The 26854-nt window shown below is 47.9% G+C and overlaps 5 protein-coding genes across 5 annotated transcripts; 1 reads left to right on the forward strand and 4 right to left on the reverse strand.

Moving 5' to 3' along the window:
* Nucleotides 1-2412: 2412 nt before the first annotated feature.
* Nucleotides 2413-3065, reverse strand: LOC101767024. Its single transcript, XM_004981114.1, has one exon. The coding sequence runs from the start codon at nt 3063-3065 to the stop codon at nt 2469-2471; it is 597 nt and encodes a 198-aa protein (XP_004981171.1). The 3' UTR covers nt 2413-2468.
* A 1825-nt stretch (nt 3066-4890) lies between these two features.
* On the reverse strand, nt 4891-5574 carry LOC101767429. The gene has a single exon (XM_004981115.2). It carries the CDS (start codon nt 5572-5574, stop codon nt 5014-5016), a length of 561 nt encoding a protein of 186 aa, XP_004981172.1. The 3' UTR covers nt 4891-5013.
* A 3184-nt stretch (nt 5575-8758) lies between these two features.
* On the reverse strand, nt 8759-13823 carry LOC101767829. Its single transcript, XM_004981116.3, has 7 exons — nt 13367-13823; nt 12114-12305; nt 11729-12001; nt 11071-11173; nt 10479-10597; nt 9992-10147; nt 8759-9368 (listed from the first exon to the last, which is right to left on the reverse strand). The coding sequence occupies exons 1-7, from the start codon at nt 13703-13705 to the stop codon at nt 8811-8813; spliced, it is 1740 nt and encodes a 579-aa protein (XP_004981173.1). The 5' UTR covers nt 13706-13823; the 3' UTR covers nt 8759-8810.
* Nucleotides 13824-18390: 4567 nt separating this feature from the next.
* LOC101768237 lies at nt 18391-20664 on the forward strand. Its single transcript, XM_004981117.2, has 4 exons — nt 18391-19008; nt 19112-19163; nt 19282-19349; nt 19949-20664. The coding sequence occupies exons 1-4, from the start codon at nt 18820-18822 to the stop codon at nt 20480-20482; spliced, it is 843 nt and encodes a 280-aa protein (XP_004981174.2). The 5' UTR covers nt 18391-18819; the 3' UTR covers nt 20483-20664.
* Nucleotides 20665-21045: 381 nt separating this feature from the next.
* LOC101768646 (pumilio homolog 24) lies at nt 21046-26508 on the reverse strand. Its single transcript, XM_004981118.2, has 17 exons — nt 26232-26508; nt 26079-26132; nt 25608-25669; nt 25454-25535; nt 25231-25354; nt 25060-25143; nt 24772-24886; nt 24368-24518; nt 24051-24263; nt 23747-23818; nt 23516-23566; nt 23367-23417; nt 23168-23278; nt 22921-23085; nt 22388-22462; nt 21646-21884; nt 21046-21451 (listed from the first exon to the last, which is right to left on the reverse strand). The coding sequence occupies exons 1-17, from the start codon at nt 26448-26450 to the stop codon at nt 21319-21321; spliced, it is 2001 nt and encodes a 666-aa protein (XP_004981175.1). The 5' UTR covers nt 26451-26508; the 3' UTR covers nt 21046-21318.
* Between the last annotated feature and the right edge of the window lie 346 nt (nt 26509-26854).

A 26854-nucleotide genomic window follows, 5' to 3' on the forward strand; every position in this document is an offset into this window, starting at 1 on the left:
TCGTGGATTGCCTTCCTACGAGAATACCAGATGGCCCAAAGAGTGACCACCATCCTCGTCAGATCCTCATGCTTTAGTGACCTGATAATAGCCGCTAACCATCCCTTAGACTCAGTCTCCTGAGTTTCACTCATCAGCTATGTAATTTCCTCGCATTCCAAAGCCCACACGCATTTCGCCATATTGCACTATATCAATGAGTACTTCCAAGAATCAGGGGGCGTTTGGTTCCCTTTGCTTATTTTTAAGCAAGTGTCACATCAATATTTAGATACTAATTAGAAGTATTAAACGTAGGCTATTTACAAAACCCATTACATAAGTGGAGGCTAAACAGCGAGACGAACCTATTAAGCCTAATTAATCCATCATTAGCAAAATTTTACTATAGCAACACATTGTCAAATCATAGACTAATTAGAGTTAATAGATTTGTCTCGCCGTTTAGCCTCCACTTATGTAATCAATTTTGTAAATAGTCTACGTTTAATACTCCTAATTAGTATCTAAACAATCGATGTGACGGGTGCTTAAAAATAAGCAAAAGAACCAATCCAGGCCTCAGGCATACCACAGATTGAATAGGTGCTTTAAGTAGCCATGCTCCTATGGTGCAGTACATCATCTGACGACAAGGAGTGATGAGCAAGTCTCCACAAGAACACATGTATGTTTGATGGTACTTTAACCTGCCATAGTAACTTCCATTCATTTTTCTCGAACCTTAAATATGATCTCCCAGCAATATTCTCTAGCTCATTCTTTATTTACAACTAACATCTTGTAAGCTAAACGAACTGAGAAAATACCCCTCTTTTCATGGTGCCATGCCCAGAAATCCCCTTATCTCCAAGTGCAGAGGGGTATATTCAGAATAGCCTCAACATCATACGGACAAAAAACAACATGAAGCTTTTGGACGTCTCATGAGACCGTCGTGTGATCTATTAGCTCGCTAACCATCTGCGGAGGATCTGTCAAGTCCATCCTAATGGGGCGAAGATAATTTGCTCCCGGAATCCAATTTATATTCCATAAGTGTGTTGATTCTTCGGTTCCAATCCTCCTAATTAATCCCCGCTCTAGAACTTCCCTGCCATCAAGTATGGATCGCCATATCCGAGAGGGACAAGACCCAGATTAGCATATAAGAAATTCACATTTGGAAGTAAACTGCTTTTAAAATTCACACACTTAACAAGCTCTCATTCATGAGAATGCGCCATGCTTGTTCCGCTGTAACGTAAGATTAAATAGCTCAATATCTCTGAAGCCCAAGCTACCCGTGCACTTTGGTTTGATCGTCTCATCCTAAGCGACCCAATACGTGCTCCTTTTTCCATCCTTGCTACCCACCAAAAGTTCATCAATAGTACTGATGTGATAGCATAAACATCTAGAGGCGCATCCAATAAGTAGATATAGCCTGCGCAATACGGTATTGATACGCACGGACACAGTCCGACTAAACACGCAGAAAGGGCCCAACCCATAGCCAGGTTCCTGGCCCAGAAAAAAGGATGGAGATGAAGTAGCCCAAGTTCATTCAGCCCAGCAAAGCTAATCCATCATGTTCTCAAAAAAGAAAAAGGCAATCCATCATGCTTGAAAATCTTATTGTGGCGGTGGTGGCTTGAAAGGAACCGGGTTAGAGAAGGGTGAGCGCGGGAGAACAGCAACGGGCTTGGCTTACATTGTGGCATCTCAATCTGACGAGTTTCTGAAATTAGCCATGAAGGAACACAAGCCCCCACCTGAAAGGAGTACGCATTGGTCAAGACCAATAGAGGATACACTTAAAATCAATTCTGATGGTGCCTATAATGGCAGCACGAGTGATGGAGGGTGGGGCTATGCGATTAGAGACAGTAGTGGGGAGGTGATTCGTGCTGGTGCTGGCCGTGTGCCATATCTGATGGATGCTTTCCATGCTCAAGTTCTGGCATGCTTGGCTGGGATTAAAGCAGCAGGTGACAGGGGAACGATGAATGTAGAGGCTGAAACAGATTCACTTATGCTCAAGATGGCGATTGAAGGGAGGGAGTTCTCTCTAGCACCAGCAGGAGGGCTAATCCACGAGATCAAGTCAATTATCTCGAATTGTTTTATGCAATTTTCAGTAGTCTGTAATAAAGCAGCGCATGCTTTGGCAGCGCGTGGGTGTAAGTGTTCTCCAATTGCCGACCTGCATTGGGACGGTGTGCCTGAGGGTACGGAGAACCTGGTAGCCAGCGATATCGCTGAGTCCTTAAGTTAATGGAATCACTATTCCAATAAAAATAATCTTTTTTCCCAAACATGAAGATTTTTTTTATTTCTAATCATTTCCTACAAGAGCTAGATGAACATCAAGCGCCTAAGGCTTTACATGTCAATACGAACAAATAATTTTGCAGCAACCTAATCAAATTAATAATGAACAAACATATATGGCGCGCGCGAATTAATTAATTACTAACAAGCTGATCTCACGGCTTTGCCGGCGCCGGGCCCGGCGCGTCGTCCCCGCCGGTGACCCGCTTGAGGAGCGCGAGGGTGACTGCCATGAGGTTCTCGAAGTCCTTGTTCTTGGCGAGGAGCGCGGCCTTGACGGGCGTGTTGGCGGCGCCCTTGCAGCTCTGGTCGCAGTTCCAGGCGTCCTGCTCCGCGGTGTCGAGGAAGAGCTTGACGTCCTTGAGCTTGGCATCGTCGACCCCGCCCTCGGAGTCGTCGAGGTGGGAGAGCGCCTCCTCGATGTCCTCGGCGCACTCGTTCAGGCACTGCCACATCCCGTTGTCCTTCACCACGTCCATCTCCTTGCGCGCGTAGTCGCCCGCCGCCGCGCCCGCGTCGGAGGCCGCGCGGATCGCCGCCTCCGCCAGGTCCCGCGGGGTGGCGGCGGCGCCCATCCTGGCCACCGCGTCCTTCTGGAGCGCGCTCACGCACGCCTCCGGGTGCGGCGTCGCGGCGCAGGAACCCTTGAGGTCGGCGCCGGCGCCCGTGCCGAGGGACGCGGAGAGGAAGAGCGCCACGACCACGGCCAGGATGGTGCTGCAGTACCAGCTCATGGCCGATCTCGCCTCCATGGCCGACCAAATGGTGGTTGGATTCAGATGGGTGATCGGAGCGGGCAGGCGAGAAATAGAATGCACGGCTGGCGCGCGGGAGCATAGATATATGCGCGGCGGAGCTAGTTCGACGGAGCGGCCGAGGAGGCCGCGCCACCGTCTCGTAGGCACCTGCGGCCGGGAGCGTTTTGCGAGCCAACATCTGTGCATGGCGTTGGCACGGGCCATGCATGGGGGAGATGGAGCTGCCTGGAGCGACGGTGTCAACTCGATCGCGCCTGGTTTCTGGTAGCCTAGCAGCTAGCAGGCCGGCGTTTAACCCTGTCGGGGGGCCTCGGGGGTGGACGGTATTTCACTTACCGTCCACACCTTGGGTCCCTACAAACCGTCCGATCGGACACGTGCGGCCCTCATTTGCACCTTGACCCGGTCATTTTCTGCCTCGACGCCGGCCTCTGTCGGAGGGCGCTGGCAGTCTCACCGCCGCTCCGTTTTCAGGCGCGGCGGAACGTTTGTTGCTTGGCTTCAAGCACTCGCGCTCGCCCAGTTGACGCCTGATGGCTGACGCTCGTGGAGACCTCATTGGCGACCAACGCGGTGACTGCTTGGTGCCTTGGTCCATGTCGGCATGACCGGCGCGCAGCAGGAAGAGGGATGACAGTTAACTTGCAAGGATGCATGATAAAACCGCAAGCTCTTTGCAATGGTGTCGTTCAACCTGAGGGGCGAGGGTCTTGACGTGCTCACGAACGTGTTCCAGTCCCCGACCGCTCGCGATGTCGTTCGACACTACCGACCTGCCCGGGCGCGCGGCGTCGTCGGCCGTGTCCGCCGGCGCCTCGAGAAAAGCCATATCCGTCGACGCCACTCCGGAGATGCTCCCACGGCCGCGACGTCGGGGGCGTCAGGGACGCATGTCGCGACGCCTCACCGGCAGCCGGCGCGCACGCCGACGATGTCTTGTGGCAGATGAGAAAAGCTTGGACGGTCTTGTGCAGTCGTGGCATCGACGTTCACGTCACGTCGTGGGCGCGGGTGCGGGAGCTGGGCAGGAGCGCCGCGAGCACACGGTGAACCGCACGCGCCGCTCCAGCCATCCGAGAGATGAAGCAGAGGAGGCGTTCATGGAGCCAGAGAGCGGAAGGGTGATTTGAACCGGGGAGCTCCAAAGCAAGCAGGGGGTGACTTGATGACGCTGTTTTCCTTGAGGAACATGAGCTGCCGAGGCACGGCCGCCGGTGCGTCACAGCCCGCCTCGAGCAGGGCCAGGTCGGCCTTGCCCGCGAACACGACCGTGATGTCCATGGCGTCGAGAAAGCTCAGCGACGGCGAGCGAGAAGAGACCGGAACGCGGCGGCGCTCTGGCGTGGCGACTGGCGAGCCCGCGGGTGGGGGATGGACGGTATTTCATTTCCCGTCCACCCCCGGAGGCCACGGAAGCCGTCGGATCGAGAACGAGCGGCACGATCCGAGCCGGCGCAGGCAAGCGGGAGCGTTTCGTGGGCCGATAGGAATCGGCTCGGCCCAGTTTACTTCCGAGGCCCAGAAAATGGATCGCCGCTCGCCGGCACTAGTGGCAGAACAAAAAGCTAAGCTTGCTTAAATTTGAAAGATCTCATGAACTGTTCATCCCATCGGCGTGAAACTCAGGACGCCACTTCTCCTGATGAATGACGAATTCTTGCTCAACTTTTTTATTGAAGTTTCAGTGTGGTATAGCCAAATTTGACTTGAAAAGTTATTTCAGTATTACAACTCTCTGCACTTTTGGATAGACATTGAAATGCATCGGTAACCGTTTCCTTGTTCAAAATGAGATATGTTTTTAAAATTCGCTGGAAGGGTACAATTCATTTGGCGATGACATAAATTGGTCAATCTCTGTTGTGCATGGAACAAGAAACGCAACAACAGTATAAAATACATGTGCCAATGCACCGTGCATACTACACGTCTTCTCAATTTCTCATGCGGTGCGATTATGGACTGAAGCATCGGTGAGGGAGAGGGCGATGGAGCACATCTTGGTGAGGTCCGCGACCTTGTCGACCATCTGCAGCTCGGCGCCGCCCTCTATCCTGTGGCAGTCATCCATGCACGTCTCGCCGTCCGTCTTCGCCGCCGACAGCCACGTGCTGACGCCGGACTCGTCCTTGCCCTGCTCCACCGCCGCCTTGGAGCGCTGCAGCTCGGCCACCGCCGCCTGGAACTTGCCCACGCACTCCTCCAGGCACTCGGGCGGCATCCCGCCGGGCATGCTCTCCAGGCCCTTCACGAACGCCACCGTCTCCGCGCCGCTCTGCGCCGCCAGCGACAGCGACAGCTCCGCGATCCCAGGCAGGCCGCCGTTCAAGGCCGCCGCCTTCATCTCCGGGTTCGCCGACGACAGGGCCTTCACGCAGAACTCCGGGTGCTTCGTGTGCTGCTGGCACGCAGCCTCCACGGTGATCGTGGCGGCGGTGCGCCGGAGGGAGGAGGCCGAGACGGCGAGGAGGAGGACGAGGACACGAACGGAAGCGGCGGCCATGTTGTTGATCGATCCGCGCGAGCGATGGGAAAAGCTAGCGAAACAATCCTTGTCTTGTCTCGTGGAGCATTCCATTCGAGGTGTTCTCTTGTAGCGTACGTGAGGCCAAGAGGTTTGCGGCCCGGATTGCACGGCGAGCCCGAGCGTACGGACGAAGGACACGGCGAGCTGTCAACGCAAACGGTTCCAACTTTGACCGGCTAAATTTACTCTGTTGGTGAACTGTTAGGTTTGGTATGGCCCAATGGCTTCAAATGAAGGTCTAATTAAACTAGAGATACATATAGCCGTTCGTGTGTCGTGAACATGTGATGACAGGTTCTAATAAGTTCGTTTCAAATTCAAAATTTTGGCCGTTTGCCATATGTTGCTTTTAGCCTGCAGATCTTTATACCCTCTCTGCAAGAATTGCTATTGAAAATTGCATGATCATTGTTGAAGTGAAATATCCTACAAGTTTTGTAAGCCATGGACATATGCGGCACTTATTTGTGACAGAAGTATTTCGTTGCTATGTATAACGGGATACTGTTTGAAAAGGGATCCAATCATAAATAAACGCGGTGGCTCTCTTGCGCATTTGAGAAAAGTTTGGAAAAAAATCACATACGTGGTCAAAGGCACACAATAAAATTTGTATCATATGATAATCATGTACATGACAGAGAGGCATAACGCATGATATGGAGGTGTGTGTGTGTGGGGGGGGGGAGCACCCGCGTCCAACCCTAGCACCCCCGCATCTAGCCTCGTCGGTCGCCGCCGCCGCCGCTACCTGGCGGCTGCACCACGTCCTCCCTCCTCCCCCCCCTCTCTTCCCTCCTTTCGCCCCACCTCGACAGCAAAACCCGGTCGCATTCCCTACCAACTCGGGTTGACGCCGGCCGCCAGATGTCGGATCCGCTCCTCTCACGGCCGGATTTGCCATCTCCACTACAGGATCTACGCGCTGAGCTGTTTTTTGCAGCTTCTTGCCACTGCCTGCTTGCATCGGTTGTCTACTGGCGCTCTCAGCACGCCAAGGCCCCGCCGCCCCCTCCACGGTCGCGTGCAGGTCGGTGAAGGGGTCGGGCCCCTTTCCACCAGCAAGGACTACCAGGGGCTGGCCCGTCCTTGGTGCTCCCACGTGGTGCCCGCTGGTAGGGGTTGTGCCCTCCGCTGCCACCGCCGCCGGGCCTCGCATGATGACAGGCCCGCCGTGGAGCCTCGGATCCGCCTCTGCTTTCGTGGAGGTCGCCATATGTGCCTCCATGTGCTCCGTGGTCGGTCCGCTCTTCGTCGGCTGCGGCTACATATGGCTATTGTGTGACGACAGCCCTTGAAGGTGTTGACGGTGTGCTATGTGGATTGGGGGCAAGGCGAAAGCCATTGCTTGCTTGCGAGCAAATGATGGCGACGCCCTCGGGCACCGTTTACCTTCCTGGAAGCGTCAATCTACTGCCCCCTCCCTTCTCATGTGTCTTGTGAGCTTCCTGGGTGAAAACCTTGATGGCGGCGCCTATGGCGTTGCATCGCTCCTTGGAGGCGTCATTTTGGAAGCTCAAGCTAGTTGTCGGTTCATGGTGCCTTCCCCTCTACCTCAGGTGCTACCCGTGCCACCGCTCTCGTGGGATCGCAGTCCCCATTTGTCTTGGAACACCGGTTATCATCTTGGCAGCGGCGGTGGTTGTCGTCAACTCATCTCGGGGAGTTTCTTCTTCTGTGCCTACCTTCACGTTTGAGTTGCCCATCGTCGCCTTGGTTGTTTGGAGTGCTGCAGTCTGGTGGATGCTTTGCCGCTCCATCGAGATCGATGGTGCTTACTCCGGGCAGATGCTTCGCTACTCGGGTTGTGATTGTTGTTGGGTGGATGCTTTGCCACCATTCTCTGTTTGGGCGGATGCTTTGCCGCTGTATGCTTAGGCGGATGCTTTGCCGCTATGGTTGTGGTGCTTGGGTGGATGATTTGCCACCTCTGTTGTATGTTGGTATCTTTAGGCAATCTTGTTGACGATGTATCTATCTTTTGCAGGTCCAGATGTTTAGGTCGTCTTCGGGTAGGCTGGGTTGGTGGGTTCCTTTCCCTTTCTTGCTGCTCTGGCTCATGTTGTGTTGGGTTGCTTGCCACGGTGGTGTTATAACTTTGTGCTACGAGGGTTCTCTCATAGTTACGTCGCTGTAATTCTCTTTCTCTTAATGAAAAATGTGCTAAAGCACTGTCGCTAAAAAAAATCATGTACAGGACATAAGCTTCTTTCACCGGAGGGACTGAAGGAGTACCAAATTTATTCAGTTCTCTCTCTCTCTCTCTCTCTCTCTCTCTCTCTCTTAGCTTCCTCCTACACTTGTTGATATCTAAGGTCATGAAGCCCGTTTGAGACTAAAAGAAAAGACAACGGAGTTGAATCCTTCATAATTTGCTTATTGTGTGCAAGCACGCATGGAGTGTTGCAAAGATGATGAGCTTTTATTTGTACTCTTTCTTTGTCTTCAGGATATCATAAATCCAGTTTTTTCCATACAGTGAGATATGTACATGCCTCAGGAACAACAAAGGGTTAATCAATCAGTTCGCTCAGGAACTATTTATTTCATGTCAAATGACACAATGCCAAAGTTACAACATTGTATCTCCAAAAGTATAGCGAGTTAATCTCAAGTGGAGGTCGGCGCCGGTGCCGGCGTGACGCCCCCGTCCTTGCCCTCCGGCGCCACCAGCTTGGACAGCGCCTTGTCGCACCAGTCCGGGTGCGCCGTGAACTGGCACGTCTCCTTGACGTTGACTGTGGCGGCGGCGCCCCACAGGGAGACGGACACGGCGAGGACGACGACGAGGCCGCGAAGACAAGCGGCAGCACCAGGGCCAGCCATTGTCGATCCCGTGCGAGCTTGCAGCAATGGCGTGCGGCGAGAGGGAGCTATTCCACGGAGCAGGAGGTGGCCGGTGCTCTCTTCGTCTCTCTTGTAGCGTGAGGCCGAGAGGATTTGCAGCGGCATGCGTGGTCGTGTCAGCTTGTGGAGGACGAGCCAAGCGTACGGACGGCGTCCCTCTCACGAGGTCAACGAGATGTGTTCCACTTTGACCCGGGAATAATTTTGTTACTACATTGTTGGTGAATCATTTACTGGTTGCATAACGTGTCAACAATCAGGTTCATCGTGCAATCGAATTGAGAGAGACGTGAGTGTCAGCGAGAAAGAAAAATTGCACAATGAAAAAGAATTGGATTAACCACAACTGAGTTTTGTACAATAATTCACAGGTCATTTGATGTAGTACATACACTATTGTCATCGTCGTCCTTCTGAAGCTGTTCCAACAACGATTCCATTGTACTTATATAACTAGGCATGTAATGCTCTTTAATCATATTCGGCGCGAGCCTTATTTTCCCATACAAATCTCTTGGAGTTTCGTAAATTTCGATGATCTCACTGCTGCTGGTGCCCTCACCAGGATTTGAGTCCGGCGGGGCCAGTGCAACCATGTGGATGATCCTCCCAGGAGGGAAAAATTGGCGTGAACAACTGGCAGAAATCAGTTCTTTCTGTTTATCGTTTCGAGCGCCATTCTGATTCAGAGCTTCTTTTCCTTCATATGGTGGCGAGGATGGCTGTTGAGTGTCCAGTGATCCACTGGTATCTGAATCTTCTTGTGATGTGAAGCCTGAACCAGCAGAACTGACACAGGTAACATCTTCTTTGTTAACTAGTGCCAGCCCTTCTTCAGAAGTAACAACTTGTTGACCGCTGCAGTCGATGCTGTGTCCATTTGCTGCAGACTGTATGACATCTGCCGCATCTTTGAGCAAAGGCTGCATGGCAAAAGGAACAGCTTCTCAAAAATCATAATTCTGGTTTCAAATGAGAGAAAAGAACATATAACTGCCTTTATTTATTCTATAGCATCTCAAACTATAGCAAAGTACCACTATCACTAATTTGATCAGAAAACTCAGCTCCTTCTGAAAATATTGGTTGGTAGGTTCAGCTAAAGCTAATATTCACATTAGTTTGGCTGCCTCGGTGAAAAGGGGCATCCAATGAAACTCAGAAATAAGCAGAAATGCACTTGGCAGAAATGAGAATTTTGCATTGTCAATGAAAGGATAATAATTAGAACCAATATGCACGAGCTACTAAATACTAGACATAAGAGTTGCAGGCCCACAGTTGCTAGTGGACTACTGGCAGTAGTAGTGATTGGGACTGCGCACCAGAAAGACTCAGCGGATCTCAACTGCTGTTAGTACATTAAAAACCCTGAGTGATTAATCTGATATTTGTGCGGGACTCAAGACGTGTCTTAAACAGCTTTATTTCAAAATAGAAAAAAGATAGAGATGTCAGTGTGTTAACGACTTGGTGGTTCCAGTACCGATAGCAGCCATAAAAAGTTCATGGGTGGGTAGAAGCTGGAGATTTTCAGGGACTTTACCTCAGAAATATTAGAGCCATGATCTGCAATCTTCCCCGTTGAATGAGAGATGGAAAGCATATGGGACTTGACGAAGGCGACACCCTGACTTATATTGGCAAATAAACCGTGGTGAAAGTGGTCCTGAACATCATCCAGCTTTGATGATACCATTACCTACAGTAGAGAAATAAGAGGTCCATTGTAAAGCTAAAACATATTGTGGCATCAGATGATCAGAGCACAAGTAAGATATGTCTTGCCATTTCTTGAAAAAGGAAAGTTCAGTGAGAAATAAGAGGTCCATTGTAAAGCTAAAACATATTGTGGCATCAGATGATCAGAGCACAAGTAAGGTATGTCTTGCCATTTCTTGAAAAAAGAAAGTTCAGTGAGGAGTAATATGTAGTATATTAATACTTTTACTCGTCGACTACTAAAGGAGTCTGTGTCAGCCAAAGTCCAGTTACATTGTATAAGCTGCTGCAAAGAGTTGCCATCAGGGTACCTCAGATCGCAGGCTCTCAGTAGAAACTTTTGAAAACGCTGGCACAACATCATTTCTATTGACAAGAGAAGTGATGAAATCTTTGCCCGACTCCGCCAGCTCCCATGTCATACAGGCAGCTAAATAACACAAAAGGTACTTTAGAATTCTGGAAATCATTTCCTACGAAGGAAATATGCTTCAGTCACTTCTCAGTACAGATAGCATACATCTCACAGTCAAATGTAGTTTTATTAATGCTGCACTCAGCGATGGCATTACACAAAAGTCTTTATTATGTCCTCTACTTTACAATCATGGTTAACTGATGCAAATTCAGGAATAAAAAATTCCGCAAAATAGTTAGCATGGATGAGAATCTTGTGTAGTGACTTACTTTACAGCCATTCAAACTGAGAGACTAATGAAAGAGACTAAGTGACCAACTAGCCAACTTGAAACACAAAACCAATGGGGCATCTGAATGCCAGACAATATCTCCAAATGCCAGCACAAGGGCTTAGGAGTTGGACTACCAATAAAACAGAAAGCAAGAACTTTCACATCTATGTTCAAAAATCAACAAAACTGAAAGTATGTACATTTCACTTACGAGGAGCAAATGCCAAACAACTGCAGGATGAGAACTCATAATGCTCACGGAGAATATATGTCAGAATTGCTCCAATGCCAGCTCCCATTGAATGTCCAATGACCTAGTACAAAGGGTAGAAATAGGTAGTGAGATCTAATATAATTATAGACTCTAACCACACTACCTATTAAATACAAGATTATTGTATGTGCACAGCACTAATGCTAGCCGTATGCAGCAGCTTGAAGCAGAGCACCAGATCAACTCAAAAGCTTAAGAGGTACAAGCCCTAACCACATTATCAAGCACCTTTATAAATCTCTACCGAAAGCATACCAACATAGGTAGAAATTAAGCAGGCCATCCTTCAATTTAAAATTTCCACACAAACTAACCAATGCAAGTGCAAGTTTCCATTTTTTTCAGCCAGTACATAGATGATATGAAATGCATAAGTATAAAGCAGTGCTACCTCTTGACAACAAGAAGGCCTTGACACTAATAACTTAACTATTCATACGCGCATCAATCACCAAAGCTAGCAGTTGCAAAATCAGCACTTTTAACGATAAGCAGAGTACACAAATTGAAGGGAATGTGTATTCAGATACAATAAACTGCAGCAGGATGGATATCTATGCATTTCATTCAGACGCAAAGAATTAGTAATAATTACCTTTATTTGGTACCCAGGAAATTCTTGTATTTTGTTATGAAGATGGGGAATAGCTAGTCTTGCAATCCAACGAGCTCCAGCAAGCATCCCACAGTGTGCATATCCTAAAACTACGTTGCTGATCTGCCCTTCACTTAGAATTATATGGTGAAAGGGTACTTCAGCAGCAGTTGCTGCAGTCAGGCGCTCTTTAGTACTGATAGCACCCCGAATGAAGAGCAGAAAGCACTTGGTCCTTTTGTCACACACAAGTGCGAAAGAAGGCTGCATGAGCTGCATTGAGCAATGAACCAAGAATAAGACACTTTCTAACTACATATGTGAGTGGACATTAATTATGATTTATAACCTTAAGCACAAGTTAACGTCAGTGATACTTACTCACCCTCGACCTAGTCTTGTGAATCAGAATGTCTTCTTGTTTGTACCCACCAAACTTCAGAAATGCTGAAAAAGATTTCTTTGAGAAGAACATGCAAAGCTTCAAGTACTCAAGGAGTGAAGATACTTCAGCATGCGCCTGATGGCCTTTAAGTTGACGGCAATCATTTCCACCATACTCATGCTGCAAATTACCCTGAAGTGGCACAGTCAAGAAAATAAGTTACCATGTTTTTTTCATCCATTGCCTATGTGTAAACTATGTACAAGAGAGCAATACAAAAGCAAACTGGTAATATTATGCAGAGTCGATCCACTTTCAGCAAGCATTGTATTACAGCCTCATTTTAAAAATAAAAAGATAATGCAGATGTAAGTCAACTTATTTAGCTGATTTTCGATCATGGATAAACAGTTCGTTTACTCTTTATGACACGACTTGGCATGGCACAAAGACATAGGGCTAACTATGTTGATCATAATGTGGAAATATCGCCTAATTCGATAATATTCATGCAACCATAACCAAATAACGAGATCCATTTAAAAGGTGAATGGATCTGTCATGGAAATGACTGAAAGTGTATCGTGCATCCCCAACATGTGTGCTTCCATTTTATCTCAAATAGAATGGCACCATTTGCTATATGCCTTCAATATTATGATCACCATTCTGAACTTATATTACTCAGATAACAGACAAATCAGATCTTGTAGATCAAACTTCTAACCATATATGCAAGACCGATCTTAACTCGAGCTCAAGTTCTGAACACGTCATTATGACCGGGACACCGCAAGTGCCAGGATCCTAGTGCAGTAACCGTATCCAGGCAAGCAACTGACCAATAATTCAAATAAAAACCATATTACCCAAAAGTAAAGAAAACTCAAACCTGTCTTCCAAGTCAATGCAAGTCAAACCGTAAAATAGTCAGAAGCTCAGCCTTTACACAAACACTTTCAGCAAGTGGATAAATGGAAACACTCTACTGAAACTCTGAAAGCAACTGGCCAATAGCTTCTGCACTGGAGCCAACAGGACTCCATTTCACCAAATGCAGCAGTTAATTGCAGTCACTATTTGAGCTTTGTGATCACTCAGTTTTGAAATCCGTTGATCAAATCATGCTTTGATCCAATCAATAGTAAAGCAGAGCGAAGGAAAACTGAACACGCGCAGAAGAAGCAGAGAACACGACACACTCAGATACAGAGTGAAGAGTGAACGAGAGCAAATGGAGAAGTCTCGCTCACCTGACGCTTCATGTGGCGCTTGATCCCGAAGGCGAGGCCGTGCAGGCCCCATCGCCCGACAGTGAGCTCCCACGCGCGCCGCGCCGTGCGCGCGGCCACCGCGGCCGCCTCGCAGCAGGTCACGGGCTCCCTGTGCGGCCACGGCTCATCCTCGCTGTCACTCCCCGCCTCCCTCCCCCGGGCGGCCCTGGACCCAGACAGCAGCGGCGACGTCTCGTTCTCCTCTCTCCCCCTCTCGGCCTCCGTCGCCGGCTGCGGCCGGCAGGTCAGGAGCAGGTACAGCAGGAGCGCGCCGCCCGAAGCGGCGCACGCCGCAGCAGCAGCGACGACGGCGGGCATCGGAGGAGCCCAAGAGGGCGGGGGCGCCTCGGGATTCGCGGCGGGCGGGGAGGATGTGGGAAGATTTGGGCGATCGCGAGAGAGGCGTTGAAGTAGAAGTGCCGACGAAGAGGGAGAATGGCGAGTGGATTAGTGCACACTTTTATTTTGCAAGGGGCCGATTTGTAAAATCTGCAAGTTGCAAGTGAGCCAGGTAGGCTTGTTTTGTCAGCAATGATTTTGGTAAAAAAAAATCGATCGGTTTCCTGAGGGTGAGGTGATTTGTACTCCCTCCGTCCCAATTTTAAATTTTAAATGCACTTATCGAATTCAAAAAATTTCCCACAATAAACGCACCAATAGGTACAACTAGTAGTACTAAGGACGCCAGCTTGTCCAGAGTTGGGAATATATCCCCAGTATCCGTAAGGAAGGAGGAAGACGGACTCCTAAGATCTCTGTAATCCTACCAGAACCTGTACCATGTAATCCTACTAGAACTTCTTCTTATAACCGACTAGTAATCGCGCCCCCTTTAGTATATAAAGGAGGACAGGGGTCCTTAGATTGGGCAGATAGAGAACCATAATAGAGGATCAAATCATCAATACCAAATAACACCCAAGTACTGACGCAATATACAACATCACAAACCAGACGTGTGGTATCATGCTACTTTATCTGTATTAATCTGTATCTTGTGTCCTCACTTTTACCTTTGAGTTTCATGTTCAACGATCCCTACCAACCAATCTACTAATACCTCTTGATAGCTTATCAGGTATAAAACACCAACATAGAGAGATAAAAAAGAGATGTCACTACCTAGAAGCATGGAACACTCTGGACTCTGGGACGCACCAATGCTCAGCTCATTTCTGGACGCGTTGCACAGTATATGTGGGCCCATGGTTGCGTTCCAAAGGGTACCGATGGTTACTGCTATCTCCAAAGATGTCTATTACCTTCCAATAGGAGCAATAATGGTCTTTTGCTATCAATACTAAGTTTGCACTTTAAATCCTAAAATGTACTTATACCGGGACGGAGGGAGTACGTGTTCATGAAATGCGACAAGGTGTTGATAGCAAGGTTTCAAAAGTCGAGATGGGCCGCTCGATGTGGTCCGGTCGTAATTATCTACGCAACAGTGACTGGATGTAATAGTTTTTATGTTTCCAAAACAAATTTGTTGGAGTTCATATGGCTCCTTGCAAAAAGCCTCGTTGACCTCAATCAACATTCAAAGCTTTTGAAATGTTAAACACAGGTGAACTACTCGGACCAAAAAGTAAGGGGTAGCGAATTTGTTGTACGAGTTAAACTATTAATATGTTCTAAATATCGAGCTAAACTTTTGCTTATCTGGACGTATTTTAAATTCTGTAGAAAATTTGAAGTGCCAACAATGGCTCCGTAGCAATTTTTATTTTAGCCAATTTTATTCTGAATAATAAATACACCTAAAACTATTTTTTTGTTTACAAAATACTATTTTTTGATCATGTTAACTATTCCCTCCGTTCCAAATTATAAGTCATTTTATCTTTCTCGGAGGATCAAAGCATATCAAGTTTAACTAAATTTATACAATAAAGTACTAATATTCATGATATCAAATAAGTACCATTAGTTTCTTCATTAAATATATTTTCATAATATATCTATTAGGTGCCATAAACTTTTGTGATCCTCTCTATAATTTTGGTCAAACATAAAATAGTTTGACTCTCCAAAAAAGTTGAAATGACTTATAACTTAGAACGGGGAGTATGTTTTTCTAACATAAATTTTAGCACAATCAACTTAAGGGTCATACCATAACCAAAAGATTTTTTAAAAAAAATTCAGTTCCTCGTGTACTATTATTAAATATTTAGATTAAAAGTGCTAAGCCCCTGTTTGGTTCCTTTAATCCATGAACTAAACTTTAGTTCTTTTAATCCATGGACTAAACTTTAGTCCCTACCTTGTTTGGTTCTATGAACTAAAGTCCATTAATGCAGTTGAACAAAGACGTTTTACCCATGTTAAGACCATCTATTCTGGCTTGTCAAACACCCCTGTGTTGTACTGTCGTGCCCTACCGGTCGTGCTGTATTGGGTGTGTCCCCGACGTCGACATACATGCCTCCATGGATCCGATCGCGGATCCTTCGTCGCCGCCGCGGCCGCCCGCGTGGTCGCCGGAGCTATCGCCGAAGGCGGGGTGAGGGGAACCTGCGGCTGCGGTGGAGGAGCTGATCCGGCGGGTGGAGGAGCTGGAGACGGCGGCGGTGCGGCTGCGGGAGGGGGGAGAAGGAGGCCGCGGAGGAGGCGGTACGCGGGCTGCGGCAGGAGCTCAACACGGAGGGAGTGCCAGGCGGGAGGCGGCGGGAGAGAGGTCGGTGGGCTGGCGGCGGGGCCGGCGGACAGGAGGGAGGCCGGCGGCGGTAGCAGCGGGGAGGGGAGCGAGCGAGGGGATGGCGGTGGAGGAAGGGTTCGGGATGGGTGGGATGGGCAATAAATGAGGGGTAGGGGGATCTTCCAGAGCTTTTAGTCCACTTTAGTCTACCCCTGGATACCCCTAGATTAGAGGATTAAAGAATTTAGTCCACATTTTAGTCTACCTATTCGGCACTTTAGAAACTATATTCGGCACTTTAGAAACTAAAAGAGGCTAGAATGGGTGAACTAAAGTTTAGTCCAGGTAACAAACATGCCCTAAATAAAAAGTCTCCGGAACAACTTCCAACTCCCAAATCTGAAGTGCCGATGCGCACGTTTTTTGAAAACGACCTCGTGCAAATCCGTAATTGGAACCTACAGCTTCGACTTGCTCTGAATACTTGTCGCATGTGGGCAGCTGGTGGGTCCGGGAGGACAGCGTGGCTCACTTTTTTTTTTTGAGGGGGACAGCGTGGCTCACATGGCTGTCTATTGGTCAAATCGACATGAATCAGGGAGAGCAATAGGCCGGGCACAATGATTAGCCGAAAAAAAAACTCCCCTCCAACATCTCCCGACGCACACACAGACCGATTTGTGGGACCATGCTCTATGGGGCCAGGATGGCCGCTGGTGGGTAGCTGGGCCGACATCATATGATTTTAGCACAGTAAACCGTAAACGCATGCAGCCCACTTGGCCCTTGTTTACTTCGCGAATTACCGTAGCAACACTGTAGCGTTTCGTTTGTATTCGTGAATTATTGTCCAAATATTGACTAATTAGGCTCAAAAGATTCGTCTCGCAAAGTACAACAAAACTGTACAAATAGTTTTTGATTTCATCTACATTTAGTACTCCATGCATGTACCGCAAGTTTGATGTGATTGGAAATCTTCTTTTGCATAGTGTCAAAGTTGGGAGTTTGGAGGTAAGAGAACAAGGGCTTGGGCTGGACTGGCTGACTGCTTGACTGGCTGTGCGTGGGCAGGGAAGAAGGAAGACCACCACCGCCCGTCATGTAGGCCGGCAAGATTTAGGCCTGTTTGTTTCAGCTCGGGTCAGCGGCTTGTGGCAGCCAGGAGCTGGAAAGCTAAAAACAGTCCAGCTGTTAGGTTGACTTTTGGAAAGTTAGAAAGCTAGTTTCTGAGGAAACGAAATGAAAGTTGGAAAGCTGGTTGAGAGGAGCTTTTCCTGATTTTTGGTGTCCTGAGAAGATACAAATTTATTACAAAAGTCAATAGCAAAAGATCAGCAACAAAAAGGTAGCTTTCAGAAATGCTAGCTTTCCGGCTAAAAACCTTTTAAGCTCAGACAAATAGGATCTAACGCGACTCATGATGTGTGGGCCTATTTGCAGTGGGCCGCATCCAAAATGATTTTGGAGCAGGTACGATTTTTTTGGTGTTTTTTTAGAAAAAGCAGCTATGAACTTCACTCGGATTCTGTGTTTGTGTTGCTTTGCTTGGTAGCAGAGGGATTTTAAGATTCGATTGGTTGGTTCCAATTCTTGCCGAGCCAATTCGTCAGCTATTTTTTAGTTGCCTCACACCTGCTGGTTCATGCAGCCGGCGAACAATTGGGTGCTTAAACGAATCCAAAACGTACGTTGCTTTGTTTGGGAATGAAGAAGAAATCCAACAGAACCACGCGGACAGGTTGAAAATCTGAGCGCCAAGTGAATGAAGAGCATAGCTTGTTCGTCCCAGACTCCCATTGCAATCTGATGATCTGTGCACCCACCAAACCAGGATTTAATATCCGGACTGTCATCACCGCCGATGGATACCACATCATCGGCGAAAGCCGAAACCAGAAGGGCACGATGACTTTTGCTCGGCTTTGCTGGCAACCTAAAACCTTGGACGCTCACAGGCTCGCAGCACCAGGACAAGTGTAGTCCGGTCCCGGCCGGTCATCGCAGCTCTGCGTACGTTCTGCAGAAGCTGGATCGATCACTCAAATAGCAGTGCAGACACGATGTTCATGTTGGCAGCGCGTACCATATGGGCTCGTGACGTCTCTTTTTTTTCCAACCCTGTCACAACTTTTTGCTTTGAGTCAATCTCACTCGAAACAGGGAAAAGAAAAAAAACAAAACAAAACAAAAAACGCACGTACGGTACGGTGAGTAGCTCGAGATGGAGAAAAAGGTCTCTGACGTGTGGGGTCCATCCCTCATCGCCTGCCTTTGCTTCTTCCTCGATCTCGATGACCGTGAAGAGCGAAATGGGTTGGCTCCCTCCGTTCCGTTGCGCTGCCTTTTCCTCCATTTCGGAACCGTCGCCCCCGCAATCCCCGCAACCCAACCTACCGATCTCCCCCCAAACCCAGACGCGAAGCTTGTCATGTTCTCCTTGTCACCCAACTGCCCCGAGTCGAGGCCGCACCCACACGATCGCCAGTCGCCACCCCCGACTCCACCCAACCCCGATCCTTGCTGCGTCATGGTCACCGCCACCCACGGCGCGCGTACGTGACGTGCGCACGTGCATGCGCTCGCCCGCTATTACTAGCGCGCCGTGGCCGTGCCACCGGGCACCAGGCTTCACTGCTGGGAGTCGAGGAGGGAGTCCTACCGCGTGCATGGCCGCCATCGTCGTCGTCCGCCCATCGAGGATCGTCGTCTAGTTCTTTGACGCGGCCGCTTTCGGTTGGAGCAGCGGATCGGTCGAGCCCCGGCGGCGGGCGAGCCGGGCGATCGACCAATGGCGGGCGCGATAGGCGCGGGGCGGGAGCGGGGCTCGGACGCCGCCGCGGCGGCGGCGGCCAAGGCGCAGGCGGCGCGGGAGGTGTGCGCGGCGTCGGCGGCCTTCGCGTCCTGCCCGCACCGCCGCCGTTCGCCGCGCGGCGCCGGCAGCAGGCCGCACTTCGTCGACTGGTACCTCGTCCTCGCCGTGAGTAGCGCCGCCGTTCGATCCCTCCCCATCCTCCGATTCATGCCGCTCCCTTTCATGGTGACAAATGAATGGCTCGCCCTCGCGCGGCATTGGCGTGCAGATCGGCGAAGCCGCGTCGGAGGACGCCGTGCGGCGGCGGTACCGGCAGCTCGGTAAGGCACGCGGCGGCCATGGCACCAAACTAATCGAGGTTCGCTTCGTCACGCGATCGCAGATGGATATGATTGACTAACGATCCGTTTTTGTTCTGTGATTTCTGGACGCATGCAGCGCTGCAGCTGCACCCGGACAAGAACAGGCACCCCAAAGCGGAGGTCGCGTTCAAGATCGTCTCCGAGGTGATGCTGCATTCTTCTCCATTTCTAAATTCTTCGTGCATCGGGTGGGTCGGGTGCCCTTCTCAATCCTCGTGATGCTTTCGCTCGCCTGCTTTATTTCGAATCTCCCCGCCTTTCCGCTGCCGTCTCGAGCCTGCCTTCCCATCAACCAGTAGCATTTTAAAAATCAAGCAAACTCAGATGCATATGCATGACTCCATCAGCAGCAGTTCATCAGTGAGCTGCTGTTGTCTGTTACGATCGATCCGATTCTCCTGGGAGAAAAAAAAAATACTAGCAGCGTGTTTCCAACCTGGTGTTGGTTTCGATCGAGGGATGCATGCGTTGGATTCGGATGGATTCGATTCATCTCCATACAGCTCATGCTTGGCGACGGGCGTTAATGGAGTCCGTCGCAGTGCCCGTGCCGCCAGGGCAGTACGTGGCGACGCCACCGGCTGGCGTACGCGTGCAGGCGCTTCGAATCCGAGCTCACGCACGCGCCCTTGTCAATACCACCAGCATTTACTACAAGCATGGAGGGGGAGTAATTAATTATTAATTAATTGATTGATCTGACGCGCCGCGTGTGTAGCTCACGGTTGCATGCATGCATGCAGGCGCACGCGTGCCTGACGGACAAGGCGCGCCGGCGGGCCTACGACGCGGAGCGGCGCGCCAGCTTCTGCGCCGCGTGCCACGACCGCCACGCCACCAGGTCGTCGGCCGCCGCCGGCGGCAGGCTCCGCGCCACGACCGAGAAGCAGACGACAGCGGCGGCCGGTGCGGCGGCCAGGAGCAAGCAGCCTCGCGCCGCCCCGGCGGCACAGGCGCTGCGGGAGGTGCAGAACCGGATGCGGGACGAGTGCCGGGTCATCGACGGCTGTCTGCGGGCCAACAACGCCGCGGCGTGCGCGCGCCGCCGCCAGTCGTTCCCGCTCTTCGACCCCTCCGACCGGCGCAGCTTCCCCGACTACCCGCACGTCCGCCCGCCGCCGTTCGGCAACGCGGAGTTCTGGCGCTTCGAGGAGCGTCTCGGGCGCGCGGACCAGAACCAGAGGTGGTGCAGAGGCGGAGGCGGAGGCGAGTCGCCGGTGTACCAGATCAGGACGGCGGCGGCAGAGTGCACTGATAGAACCAAACGTGCATGGTGAACTTAGCTTCGGCATAAGCGCAGATTTTTTTTTTCTCCTTTTGTTTCCTTCTTTTCCATCTCGAAAAGGAAGTGCTCAGATTTTACATTCGGATACATTGTATTTTCCTCGAACTTGTTTAGAACAGAATTGCTGAACATACATGAAAAGCATTATTACGACGAAAGGATCTAAACACAATGTCAAAATCTCAAATCCGGATTCAGTTGTTGAGATGAAAAACCTTTTGTGAAAAAGAAAATTCCTTTGGTGCCATCAAAAGCTATTCTCTTCCCGCCATAAGTATGAAGGTAAAATCGTAAAGAGAGGTTCCTTGTACGCCATCGTTTCAAATTGCAGGTAATTTTAATTTTATAGATACATGATATACATTTTATGTACATTGCAATGTATCTAAAAAATCAAAATAACTTATAATTTATAATTTAAAAGGAAGTATGCTCTTCCCTCGTGTGGCATAAAAGATACGAAGGTTCCCTCATATGCCATCAGTTAAGTTTAGCAAGCATGTGGGTCTATCACATCTCGGTATCTCGCCACTGACCCAATACTTTAAGTATAACTGTAACAGAAAACCAAATACCTTACTTATAAAAAATAAATTCATATACTACCTGTCGAGTGAAAAAAATACAAATAAACAGAAGGTTTGAGTTTACAGCAAAGTATTGGATCTGATTTACTAGCCTATAAATAGGATACAAAATACTGGCATACACTCTAACGAATGACAACAATTTATCGGCACAACTTCCTCAGGTGACCAAAACTTATCGATTACACAAGAGTGAAGACCCGTGAGTCATTTCTGATGCAAAAAGTTCCGTGCGCTGAAGTCATTTCTCCACAGCTCCTTTATGATCTGGCACTTTCAGAATGCCAGTATCAATCAGCGGTTGCAGCTCAGGTTTTGCAAGATTCCTCACCTCAGAACTTGGAGATTCCAGGAACGCTGCAACCACCTTAGAACTGCAATAACCAAAACGTCCAGAATATAAATCGTTAGATCAAGTGAAATAAGATGTTGAGTTGTTGATGATTCACAAATCACAATCAATAATGGAGAAGTGGTTACATGTTCGGCATAATGACACAAACATTTAGCCACATGAGTATTGGAAGCACGAGTACATGGCATCATATCGACAAGTAAAACATGGTACCTGTGTCCTTCAGCCCATATCTTGCACTTCCCTTTAAGAGCCTTTCTCCATAGAGTGACTGCAAACGCTGGACAGTCGATTATCATTCTTCTGATTACACGGCTGGAAAAGAAGTTCTCAAAGGCATGTTCAATATCTTCCGTCTTTGGCTGGGCTGCATCCGAAGCAATTGCATCATGCAACATGTGGATCCTATCGGTGACACCCTCCAAAACATTGTCTTTTCCACCAACAGCAACCTTCAGGTTTGCAAATAGCACCATGAAATTCAAATCAGAACAGTCATGAAATTTATACAATGATGACAGTCCTGAATAGTCAAAAGCCAAACAAGGGCAATAAAAACTATCAGTTGTTTTATACGGAGATGTACATAGTTGTTCCTGGTAGACTCATCACTTAAAAAACTAGGAATCCCCGAGAATAGACCGAATTAGTTGCTACAATTTTCTCTGCATTAGATAAAGAATAAATAGCCAGATTAAACATCAAGGTCAAAATTTTGACTTCTACATAAAATTAAGATGGCATGCAAATGAACTATCAGGATAAAAAATTGGTTATCCTACAATTAAAACAATGATAAGGCATTTCTTTAGTGGAGAACTATCATAGAGGAAGGATGATAAAGACAAACTTAATATGCAGGTCATGAAGCCAAAAGGAGTAGCACATAATAGCTTAGAAACAATCGATAGAGCAGATTTCATCATCTGCATGGATCCATGGCATAGAAGATCACCTCATATAATAATTCTTTGCCAAAATTTGATCGAAGTAATTCTCCAACATTTTCAATGCAAGATTGGACAAGAGCCTGCAAATAGTTATAAAAAATAAAATAATTAGTAAGCTAAAAATCAATCCTTAGGGTTCAAAAATGAAATTCCACACAGATAAACGCAACCACAAGAATGGCATGACACAGAAATATAATCAGCATGACATAACTTCCAAAACAGTGGGGGTAATAACCAATATTATTCCTTAGGATAGAAAACAATTAAACAACCCCCCCCCCCCCTAAACGGACAAAAAGGATAAACAGGCAATACTGTAGGGGGCATATGACTACACAGAATTTACTTGTTGCTTATTGATCAGGAGCGTTAGTGAATGCACATGCTGGGATTATAGTTTCTGTGACTAATGAGCAGAGTATACTGATCGTTCAGGGATCTACGACCCATGTCACTAGAATTAGTGTACTTCTTAAAAGAATAATACAGTTGCATATCCCTATATCACTGTAGTTTAAAGAGATATGAGCATCACCTCAGCAAGGTCACTTTTGATCAACAATTCATGCCGCCTTCGTGATGGATCCTTCTTGCTCTCAGACACAATCTGCATGCCTTCCAAATCATCGGGCTCTTTATCAGTCATAGCATCCACTTTATTTTCTGATATAACTTCAGTAGCACCCTCCGATGCCTCACCCTGAACCAGAAACAGCAAATATTTAGCATGTGTTTATCTTGAGAGTTGAGAATATTAAGAGATAAAAGAGTAGCTAACTTGCCTCCTTTGCACTAAGAGAAGGCACATTATAGCTCAGACAAGCCAGATCAGCTGGAGACAGATAGCGTGAGCAAAGAGGGTGAAGTAGCTGCAGCAACGGTCGTCTCCCATTCTGTTCCAGCAATGAGACCCATTAGTTGTCTTACATGGTTTTCAAAACATGAAATAAACCACCATTCAGCCAAAGGGAAAGCTATTACCTTGTCAAAAATGAGTTCTTTCAAATGCTTTGCCAGCTCTTGAATCACAATCTACCAGACCAAAGGAAAACTATTAGTGCCGCCAATTTTGAACTGCTTGTAACAGACACAAGATTCTCATAGAAAGAAAAATGCAGGAGTTAACCAACCTTAGAAACAAGCTTTGTGTCGTCAACAATGGAAATAATGCTAATAAGGAACTGGAGGAAAAAGAGATGTGTTAGTAGAGGAATGAGGGTAAATCCATACCATTTGCAAGGACAAATTGAACTTGAATATTTTTTTCTAGAAAAGGAAGAACCGCATTACAAATTACACAGTAAAACACAATATTTACCAACTTGAGAGCAAAGAGAATCACAAATACAGTCATTACTCACAAGGCATCCAAAATCATTCAGAGCAAGCTTCATAATTTGACCCTTCAAACTTTTAATAATCTTCTTTCTGTCCTGAAATTCATTGCCACATCAATTTAGTCATGTTTATGAAGATAACCCATACAGTAGAAAATAAATACACTGAAAGGAGAACTGAGTACAGTGTGGTGCATAAATCAATTTGCATACAAAATTTACAAGATAAAAGCAGTAGCAGATAAAATACCAGTGGATAGTAGTGCAGAAGGTGATTGCCTTAAGGCATAATAAGAACTTGTTTAGAAAAAGCTAGTAACTATGGTACCTTTGCACTGCCATGTTTGAGGCAACTGATTGCTAGTTTTAATCCTTCCCTTGTCTGCATGATCCGAACGATAAGCGGCTCTGACAACCTTTTCTTCTTAGCTTTTGTTTTATTTGGTAGTTCAGTAGCGATTGATGGTTCATCTCCATCTATGATCGATGCTCCTTGAGTTAGAAGGGGGATAAGTTGATGAATCACGTCCATGGCTGAGGTCTACAAAAAACATGTATTAGTTACAATCTGATAAACTGAAGTATAAGTTCCTAGAAATGGGCAGTTAGCCTAAACATGCGCAGAACACAGCATACAACGATTACCTTATCTGCAATTGTAAAGTACTCCAGTATAGCCGTGTGTACTATGGAATACTCAACAGTACCTTTCTCCAAGATTTTCTGAATCTCAATAGTCATATACTGCAGGACAGATGATTTCTGCAATCCAAGCTTGGAAATTGTCTCTAACAAACTGAAAAAGGAGTTGAACTAGGATTTATCACAAAAAAGGATCCATGGAACTGTCGTATCTAGAGAGAAAATAGTTCTCATAAGAAGTACAATTGCAATCATTTCCCCTATAAGTTGCAAAATTTATACTAACGCAGGGCAAAAGACATGCTTAGCTAGCTTATTACCACTGTTGAAAAGGTGTTCAGAGATAATAAAGAGCGAAGGAAACTTAAATAATACATGGCCAGGATTCCAGGATGTATTGTATCAACCTGAAGGAACTTTGCACAGTCAGATCCTTGAATAGCTGAAGTTCAGTGGAGTACAGTTCCAATAACAACTGTCTTTTCTGAGGTGGTGTTGCTCGCTGAAATGCATAGTCAACGACTGAAAGAGAGCACATATATTAATACAAGATATTGATTTATTTTAGTACTTAAATAGAACATAGGAACATGTGCATCCAAGTGGCATACAAACATTTACTTTGCCTGTTCTACACATATGACAAGAAAACGGTGATTTTCAAGCCATTCACTACAACAACATAATACACGTACCTGCAGCCCCTATGGTATGAGGAAGAAGTTTGGCAACATGGCCATGAAGAGAAGAGATGAAACTGGCAAACTGCTTTTTAGTGGCTGCAAAAGCAAACAGAAGTTACATTAATGAAGTTAAGGGTTATATCAAACCATCATGCAACATTTACTGAGTTAAGCGAAATTTACCAAGCTCTATAAGCTTCTTTACAAGGAAAACAGCATATTTCTTGCGAGAAAGAGTGAGCAAATGTGGCTGTAGATCATCAAAAATAGCATCCCTCTCTGACTGTGAGCACCACTTTACACATGTCTGCCAAAAGAAACGGTGATCAACTGAATGAAAACCAGGACACAAACAACTCATAATAAAATATGCAGCAGATTGACAAATATCGTACGCGCCACTTACTTGCAGAACACGTGCAGTAACATGGGATCCAGCAATATCCAAGTATTTCCCATCCATTTTCCGGATGGCCTGACTTACTAGCCTGGAAAGCAGCCAATTCTGTCAATGTTCGAGAACAAACACAAGATACAAGACTTTTGATCCTAATGCTTACTTGGATCTCTCCTCTTTGCTCACATCGTGGCATCTCATCTTTTCCCATAGTTTCGCTAGTTCCTGCCAGTATTTAGGTGTAAACAAAGCAAAAGCGAATTGAGATTGGCAAACGTAAGAGTTTACTACACATCACTACATCAGTCAAAAGTTCAATAGGGAAACATCTTCAGGTCTGGATAGTTGCCACACGATTGTTAAAAGCGTAGAACTTCCTCGTTAATATGTAAGTAGTGGAACCAGAACTTGACTCCAGAAACTGACTCCTGGACATATAACTACATACAGGTTTAAGTGTGGACATAAACTCTAGACACTACTCCACAAATGAACCGATCGATATTACAATGCAAGTTTTATGTTGCAGTTTGCAGCCAAAAGTTTACTGCTAGAATCATAATCTGACCTGAAAACAGGTGCTGCGAGCCCCAAATTAGAACATATACGGTACAAAAAATTAGGACTACAGTACCTTCTCAAGGCTGTAATGCCGCTTCCTCTTCATCTTCCTCGCCTCCGACATCTCCTGATACAGTTCCAACCCATCCAATTTCAGCTCAAATACAAAGGTAACGGCCTCGATCGAAGCCCGTGCTCCAACAGCTCTATGGGCACTTAGAGATACCTTTGCAGCCAGGCGCTTCTCCTTGGGGGTAACCGGCCGCTTCTTCGCCGGAGCCTCGCCTGCGCCGCCATGGGCCGCGTAACCGCCGGCGCCCGGGTGCTTCTTCCGCTTCGCTCCGTCCCCTCCCCCCTTAACCTGCGGCCGCGGCTTGATCTTCCCCTCCGCGTGCTCGCGCTTGCGCTTCTTCGGGCTCTGGAGATCGCTGCCGGCGCCGGCCATCGCGCGCGCCGCTCGTTGCTAATTGGCGACGCAGGACGGGAGGAAGGGGGTTTTCCCCAAGCCCGATAGGTCTAGGGTTTATACGAGCTCTCTCTCCAGTTGAGTGCCAGCGGGCCGATATTGGGCCCCTGTGGTGCCCGTTTCAGTCCTTCAGTTTTGGCCCATGCTGGCAGCCTACAAATAATGAATGTGTGCTGCAATGGAGGCCCAGTACGGCAGGATATTTCCAGAAGCTTTGGTCGGGCCGAGCCCAGATCACGCGGTCTGACCAGTCAAAGCGCGCGGGGGCATTTGAGTCAATTCAGTTTGGGCGGGGAAATTGAGGGTTTTCCCGCGGCGGACAGCGCGGGCCTGCGCGCCTCTGCCGCCAACCGGGCCTGCGCCGGGATCGGCTGGCGGAGGCG

The sequence above is a fragment of the Setaria italica genome, chromosome IX (assembly GCF_000263155.2).
Source record: "Setaria italica strain Yugu1 chromosome IX, Setaria_italica_v2.0, whole genome shotgun sequence".
In the NCBI taxonomy this organism is placed as follows: domain Eukaryota; kingdom Viridiplantae; phylum Streptophyta; class Magnoliopsida; order Poales; family Poaceae; genus Setaria; species Setaria italica.

What these genes read in the sequence shown, in the direction of transcription:
- LOC101767024 (XM_004981114.1), bottom strand. Translation starts at nt 3,065, where the DNA reads ATGGAGGCGAGATCGGCCATGAGCTGGTACTGCAGCACCATCCTGGCC.
- LOC101767429 (XM_004981115.2), bottom strand. Translation starts at nt 5,574, where the DNA reads ATGGCCGCCGCTTCCGTTCGTGTCCTCGTCCTCCTCCTCGCCGTCTCG.
- LOC101767829 (XM_004981116.3), bottom strand. Translation starts at nt 13,705, where the DNA reads ATGCCCGCCGTCGTCGCTGCTGCTGCGGCGTGCGCCGCTTCGGGCGGC. An exon ending in TTCACAAGACTAGGTCGAGG is followed by an intron (nt 12,002 to 12,113) that starts GTGAGTAAGTAT and finishes TGCTCAATGCAG; the next exon opens with CTCATGCAGCCTTCTTTCGC. An exon ending in ATGGCTCTAATATTTCTGAG is followed by an intron (nt 9,369 to 9,991) that starts GTAAAGTCCCTG and finishes TTTGCCATGCAG; the next exon opens with CCTTTGCTCAAAGATGCGGC.
- LOC101768237 (XM_004981117.2), top strand. Translation starts at nt 18,820, where the DNA reads ATGGCGGGCGCGATAGGCGCGGGGCGGGAGCGGGGCTCGGACGCCGCC. An exon ending in ACTGGTACCTCGTCCTCGCC is followed by an intron (nt 19,009 to 19,111) that starts GTGAGTAGCGCC and finishes ATTGGCGTGCAG; the next exon opens with ATCGGCGAAGCCGCGTCGGA. An exon ending in GCGGCGGTACCGGCAGCTCG is followed by an intron (nt 19,164 to 19,281) that starts GTAAGGCACGCG and finishes GGACGCATGCAG; the next exon opens with CGCTGCAGCTGCACCCGGAC.
- LOC101768646 (XM_004981118.2), bottom strand. Translation starts at nt 26,450, where the DNA reads ATGGCCGGCGCCGGCAGCGATCTCCAGAGCCCGAAGAAGCGCAAGCGC. An exon ending in ACTGTGCAAAGTTCCTTCAG is followed by an intron (nt 24,519 to 24,771) that starts GTTGATACAATA and finishes CTCCTTTTTCAG; the next exon opens with TTTGTTAGAGACAATTTCCA. An exon ending in CTTCTCTTAGTGCAAAGGAG is followed by an intron (nt 23,086 to 23,167) that starts GCAAGTTAGCTA and finishes TTTCTGGTTCAG; the next exon opens with GGTGAGGCATCGGAGGGTGC.